This window comes from Magnolia sinica, chromosome 7, assembly GCF_029962835.1.
Source record: "Magnolia sinica isolate HGM2019 chromosome 7, MsV1, whole genome shotgun sequence".
In the NCBI taxonomy this organism is placed as follows: Eukaryota; Viridiplantae; Streptophyta; class Magnoliopsida; order Magnoliales; family Magnoliaceae; genus Magnolia; species Magnolia sinica.
The window spans coordinates 50,509,621-50,516,977 of NC_080579.1; the positions used below are offsets into that span (position 1 = coordinate 50,509,621).

The window sequence follows — 7,357 nt, forward strand, 5'->3', positions numbered from 1 at the left end:
ACCACATTGCAACCATGACCTTGACTCTTATAACATGACAACCTTGACCTTTAACACATTACAACTACGAACTTGACCCTATAACATGACAACTTCGACCCTTCACACATTATAACCACGACCTTGACCCTTCTAACGTGACAACCTCGACTCTTATCATATTGCAACCATGGCCTTGACCCTTATATATTGACAACCTCGACCCTTAACACATGACGACCATGAACCTTACTACATTACAACCACGGCCGAAACCCTTAACACGTGACAACCTCAACCCTTAAGATATGACAACTACAACCCAAACCCTTAACACACAACCTCAACCTTGAAAATTGATATATGTTCATTGTCTTACAAGGTAATGCATTACAAAATCCAAATTACATGTCTTTTGTTGTCTTCCACATGATAACTACAACCATCCTTATCTACCTCAAATCTCTTTTGACAATTGCTTCTTTCCATGACAATAATAAATACAACTATCTCTCTCTATCCACAACTAAAAGTGGTTTTCATTTATAAGAACATGCTATTCTAAAAAATAAATAAATAAAAAATTAATTTAAAATGTCTTCCATCTATCAATGGCTTGCCATATACTGGAGAAGTTGATAACAATGAACGTATGCTAAAAAATGCAGTCGAAAGGAGTGGTGGTGGGTTATTAGACAACATTTTTGAAAAGGAAGAAGAAGCCCCGGGAAAACTACAAAGAAAGAAGAAAAAGAAAATCCGCACAAACCAAGTTCCAAGGACAAGGGCAATTTGGTCAAAAAATAATAATTCAAAAACATATCATGTGACCCTCGAAATATTTGAAACTTCCCCTCCATTTAGAGATTTTTACTATACCTCAATGCTAATATGATCAAAATCCCATATTATTACAGTGTCCAGGCCATGAAAATTTTGGGTCCTAATAAAGACTTTATTTATTTATTTATTTATTTTAAACATGCGCACGCACACCCCACACACTCACGCTGGTGGAATTTCACCACCTATGGGTACTCGAACCCTTGACCGGGAGTTGAAACTCCTAAGAGTCTACCACCCGGGCAAGAGTAAGGACTTAACACAGCTTTAAAAAAAGACCAGTAATCGGGAAATGTTAACTCCTTCATTGTTTTACATCAAATTAACGGTTAAAAAAGAAAGATGGTCAAACATTGTGAATTCTCACCGATCTGACCGCTAGGATTCTCTCATTTAGGTGCAATTGGGTAGTGGGGTCTACAGTCTAAGAGGTCCATTTTGATTAATTTTTGCCATTTGCTTGGGGGTATTCATTCACGAGCCATTGTCCAATTGCATCCTATACTCATTGAATGATCCTCGTATTTATTAAGGGGCATCTGTTTCTCGAATTCGACCAATAAATTTTTTTCATTTCCACCGTCCACTAAATGTCCACCAATCATGCTGTTCGGAAATCTGATCAGTTTAATATTATATTAAGGGCCATCTATGTAGGGTCCCTCAATTTGGATAGTTTCATTTAAGTTACACGCATCGCACGGACATTTCATAGTTCCTGCGTGCGTGAATATGAATGTTTTTCTCTCAATTAATGCAATCCCATAAAATGTCATTGAAATTGCAGAAAGAAATGTTGTTAGTGTGAGTGATGGAAAATCAGAAAATATAAAGAAGATAGAAAATGGAAGAGTAAAAAGCAGAGAATACAAAAGAGTAATTGTTTGGAGTGAAGAGAGTAATGGTTGCATAGTTAAAAGAAGGAAAGAGGCCCCTCTCTGAATCCAACTGCAACTGACATTTTCAGGCATTCCTTGGAGTAGCATTAAAGCTTTTGTTTGGATTGGATCTGCTCAATCCAAAAACAATAACGGCAGATGAAGAAGGTTGGTTTATAAGCATAAAGATGATTGACTTTGTGATGAAAAAGATATGGGTTCTGTTTCTCATGTCCTGTTCCTTCTCCTCTTCATCTTCATCTCCATCTTCCTCTTTTCCAATCTCCATCTCATGTCCGGTGCTTGGACTCTTAAATACAAGCCCCATAAGACTGATGATGATAATGTCTTGGTAGATATGGATGGCGATGGGAAGGAAAACAAGATTGAGGTGGTGTCTGGAGAGGATGAGAGTGGAGAAATGGGCATGTTGGTGTTGGAGAAATTTAGGTTCTTGCTTGGACTGAAGAGCTACTACTACAGAAGACAATTACATGGTCATGAAGATCAATGGTTTTCGCCTGCTCCAGCGCCTTTCGACTCTTTAACACGTGCTCCTGCTCCATTGTTTCCAACACACATACCCCACCTTGCTCCATCACCCCATTTGAAGCTGATTCTCCCTCCACCACCACAAAATTCGGCGGTTCAAGGAAGAAAACAAAGTGAGGGTAGAGTGAGGAGAATTGTAATTGCAGTGGTTGTGTCTGTTGGATCAACCTCCGTTATTGCTGCCGTGGTCGTCATTCTGATTTGTTGGAGACATGTAAGAAGTCGGCCAAAGAGATCTGGGAGAACAATGCTGGTTACAGGCATTGGCGGTGTATCGGGCAGACACAAGATTGTGAATGCTTCAACTTCCACCAACAAGGTTAGTTTCGATCCGGGCCCGGAGCTTTTTTACCTGAACTCTTTAGGAACTTTCCCAGAGGGAGTTTCTTGTAGTAAACGGACTTGCCAAACTGTAAATGTTCCATCGAATGAAATCCCAACAGACTCTCCATTACATGAGGCAGGTGAGTCTAGTGGAGATCCAACAAAGTGTGAATTCGACCATGTTAGTTGTAATTCAGTTGATGAAATCCTTCCTCTTCAACCTTTGTTGACAGATGATGAGTCCTTTCATTCAGTCTGCAATTCCCATTCGTCAAATGCCCGATTTTCCAATGCTTCAGAGGCTAATTTCGGTAACCCATCAGTTACTTCTTCTCCATCGTATTTATCAAAGAGATCTCCCTCACCGGATCATAATTCTACAGCTGAAACTACTATTTCTACACTGAGATCTCCAACTAGGCCAATCACACCAGACACATCTCCTCTTCATCATTTAAGTCTACAGTCGTCTCCTTCCTCTCCTTCCTACAGTTCAAATCAGACACAAACAATGGCCTCATTTCTGTCAAGCATGTCAAGGTCTTCACCTGACAATGCAAATAATTCATGGGTGCCATCCTCACCTTCTGCACCAGATCTGACTCCTCCAGTTCCTTCAAATGAACAGCCTTCTCCTTCACTTTCTACGTCCTGTTCTGTCACACAAATGCCATTAGGGATGCCATGTTCTCCTAGAATCAATCCAAACAATGTACTTTCAAGTCCAAGTAGATCTGTTCATCCTTTGAATTCAGACTCTAGTTCCAAGGAAATCCATCTGGCATCTCATCCACCTTCTGTGCCACTCTCTACGCCTCTCCAGAAACCTTCCCAATCTTCAGCAACACAAGTGGTAGTTCCTGGAAGCATTCCAAAGCCGCCATGTCCACCATTATCACTTCTACAACCTCCTCTTCTAAAGGGATGTAACTCGAACCGGCCCCCACCACCCCCACACCTCCTACCACCACCATTTCTGAAGGGACGTAGCTCAAGCCAGCTGCCGCCACCCCCACCTCTCCTACAACCTCCGTTTCTAAATGGACGTAACTCAAGACAGCCCCCCCCACCACCACCTTTCCAAGGCGAGCAATTTATAGCAGTTGGCAAAGATGGAGCTCCTCTGCCAAAATTGAAGCCACTGCACTGGGACAAAGTCAGGGCTGCCCCTGATCGTTCGATGGTGTGGGACAAGCTGAGATCAAGCTCATTTGAGTAAGATGACTTTCTTTCTGCTGTTATCATCAGTAATTCGACTCTGGTAAATCAATTTATAGGTATTATATGTTGCTGGATTAAAAGATATTGCAGCTTTTACAAATGGGGACTGGCCTATATTTCAGCAACCTAAGCCATTGATATGTTGCAATCCATAATGGATGGGCCATCCCTAATATCTCCTCTATCATCATCAGCTGAAAATGGACTGATACAACCAGAGGTCCACATTTAAGCGAAGCTAAATTGGATGGTTAAGATTGTCAATGATGGAGATCTTTGGGGGTATTCCATCCATCACTATGCTCACCATATGAATGATTTGGATCACAAAAATGTGGGTGGGCCAAGAAAATGCTTGATCAGATGCGCATTTCTCCTTGATCTTCACCTCATTTCTTTTATGGAAGGCCCATTTTCTTTAGGTCTGAAGTGACTGAATAGCTCTCAATCTGATCAACAGGTTGGATGAGGAAATGATTGAGTCCCTCTTCGGTTACAACCTGCAAAACTCGATGAAGAACGAGGAAGCAAAGAGCAAGAGCCCATCTCCAAGCAAGCATGTTCTAGATCCTAAGAGATTACAGAACATAACCATACTCTCCAAGGCCTTGAATGCAACTTCCGAGCAAGTCTGTCATGCTCTGATGCAAGGTAGAGAATCTGCTTGTTGAGAACCATACATCTCCATATATCATCCTCACCATATAATACCATTGCTTTCGTTTAATCAGGAGATGGTCTACGCGCACAGCAATTAGAGGCATTGGCGAAAATGATGCCTACAAAGGAAGAAGAAGACAAGCTGTCGAACTATCAAGGAAATATCAATGAACTTGGATCAGCGGAGAAATTTGTGAAGACGATCATAAACATTCCATTCGCCTTTCAGAGAATTGAGGCCATGCTTTACAGGGATACTTTTGAAGATGAAGTGGTTCATCTCAGGAAGTCCTTTGCAATGCTAGAAGTAACAACTAACAATAAAATTTCTTAAGAAATGCTATTTGTGGATGCTCCTCTGCAAATGACAAACAAAAGCACCCCAAACATGCCAATGTGGAACGCATGTGCATGATCTGGGTTGTCCATTAGATGAGACTTGTAGTGGATGTCACCAAGTCAGAAAATCAGGATGGTTCAATCTTCAAGTGGGCCACATTGATTGTGAACCCATATGTTCCAGTTTTGGCATGTGCGGGGTATTTGTGTTTGCCATTTACATGTCAGTCTTCCTAAATTTTCTGTTATGATATTTAAGGCTATATTTGGACAGTAGATTTGAAAATCTTGATTTTCACCTAACAAGATTTTGGTGGGTCCAGTGACCATAGCACCATTTTTTTTGCTTCTCCATTTTCCGTTGCAACTCCCCAAGATTGAAAGGTTTGAGTAAATATGAAACTTCTCAATTTTGAGGGATTTTCTTCATAGAGTGAGAAGGAAAAGCTGATGTGGCAGGTGTGAGGCCTACAAGAATCTTGATTGCATGAAAATACAATGTTTCAAATATAGCCTAACCGAAACATTCAATGCTAATCATGTTTTAATGTTCCTCAGGAGGCATGTAAGGAATTGAGATCCAGCCGTCTGTTCTTGAAATTGCTAGAAGCTGTGCTCAAAACAGGAAATCGCATGAATGTTGGAACAATCCGAGGAGGTGCTAGAGCATTCAAACTTGATACGTTACTTAAACTTTCCGATGTAAAAGGAACAGATGGGAAGACAACACTTCTGCATTTCGTCGTTCAAGAAATGATCCGCTCAGAAGGTATTGAACTGTCTGAGAATGCCATAGAGAATGGAAATCATAAAAATAGAAATAGAAACAAGAGTGCAGAAGAATGGGAAGAAGATTACAAAATTATGGGTTTGGATCTTGTTTCGGGCCTAAGCACCGAACTCGACAACGTGAAGAAAACAGCCACAATTGACTTGGATGTTTTGGCGAGCTCTGTCTCAAACCTCTCTGATGGAATGGTTAAGATGCAAAATCTAATACAGAAGGATCTGTTGACAGACAACAAGAATATGATTTTCATCCATTCAATGAAATCCTTCCTCAATCACGCTGAAAAGGATATCAAGGAGTTAAAGGAAGATGAATATCGAGTCTTTTTAAATGTAAGAGAAATTACAGAATATTTTCATGGAGATGTGAGCAAGGATGAAGCGAACCCACTTCGGATTTTTGTAATTGTGAGGGACTTCTTGGGCATGCTAGATCGAGTTTGTAAAGAGGTTAGAAGCTTGAGGATCCAAAGTAGTCCAAATTCGGTGGTTCCCTTCCGTTATCGGTAGGTGAGAGATTACAAGATATGATGATGATCAATGACTTTGGCTTGAAATTTTATTAAGTATATATATATATATATAATTTTTATTTTTATTTTTTAAGCAATGTTTATAGAATTTGGATCTTCTATTCAAGTGAATTACACATAGGGATGAAAGCATGAATGAGAAAGACAAACGCACCTCTGTGATTTTGTAAACTTCTATTGACAAGCTCAACTATAAGTCAATCAACCTAACATAAAATCCAGAGTACTTTCTTTACAAGAACTGACTAGTTCAAGAACATTTTAGTAATGGTTACAGAAGAATCAGATCATCTGTGTTAAATCCACCAAAAGAAGAGATCAGCTACAACACATTGCTACAGTATGTCTTAGATGAATAGTTGGGATAAGAACCGTTCGATCTTGGGTCATGTCAGATGATCCAATCTATTCATCCAATGAGTTACACAGTTGAAGATGATTAACTTGAAAATATTTTCGATAAGCTGATTCTAAAGTTTCTATTCATGACCCACAAAATAATGCTTAGGATACATTTTATATTCCAAGGAAAAAAGAAGTTTATGGATCAGAGGGTTGAAATATTCCAATCCGAGAGTCTTCTTGGATATCCCCTATTCATGGTTAGGGCCATCATATAAACGGTTGGAATCATTCAAACATGGCCTAGATTCAACTACTATAATCCTACAAACATGGTCTAGATTCAACTACTATAATCCCACATATTTTGCAGTAGTTGGGGACATAGTGCAGCAAAATTCTCAGAATAAGCTTTAGGCCATGTTGGGTAGATACCTGAAAATGAGTTGATCTCATTTTCGATAGTGGTAATTATGTATTATAGATATTAATCTCCAAAACATAATGAATTCATGTTAACAGTGATTGTGTCTTAGAGATTAAGATATCTAATACATAAGTACTGTTAACTCAAAATGCGATCAGCTCATTTTTATGGGTCTACCAAACGGGGTGTTAGTGTTTTCTATTTGACAACCAAATATCAGTATCAGCTCTGGTGACAATCTCCTGACATCTTTCCCTTGAAGTTTCACCTTAAGAGATCATATGTACAACCTCCGATACTGTTTATAAGAATGCATCCATGGTAGACCTGCTTGATTTTTGAGACAATATGTTTTGGGTTGGTTCGACTGATGAATGGTCCAGGACTGTTAGCGCATATGTGCCGCATTGGATGTTTGTACCAAATACTTTCATACAAAGATGCATCCTTCTGGCCATCATGTTGTGTTT

At 39.7% G+C, this 7,357-nt stretch overlaps 1 protein-coding gene across 2 annotated transcripts; it reads left to right on the forward strand.

Moving 5' to 3' along the window:
- The first annotated feature begins 1,634 nt into the window (after positions 1-1,634).
- On the forward strand, positions 1,635-6,304 carry LOC131251342 (formin-like protein 11). 2 transcript variants are annotated; one of them, XM_058252024.1, is made up of 5 exons: positions 1,635-2,716; positions 2,810-3,791; positions 4,258-4,448; positions 4,529-4,764; positions 5,355-6,304. In XM_058252024.1, the coding sequence occupies exons 1-5, from the start codon at positions 1,915-1,917 to the stop codon at positions 6,093-6,095; spliced, it is 2,952 nt and encodes a 983-aa protein (XP_058108007.1). In that variant the 5' UTR covers positions 1,635-1,914; the 3' UTR covers positions 6,096-6,304. The 2 variants fall into 2 exon arrangements, with proteins under 2 accessions (XP_058108007.1, XP_058108006.1); XM_058252023.1 differs by having other exon boundaries at positions 1,635-3,791; positions 5,355-6,303.
- The last annotated feature ends 1,053 nt before the right edge of the window (positions 6,305-7,357 follow it).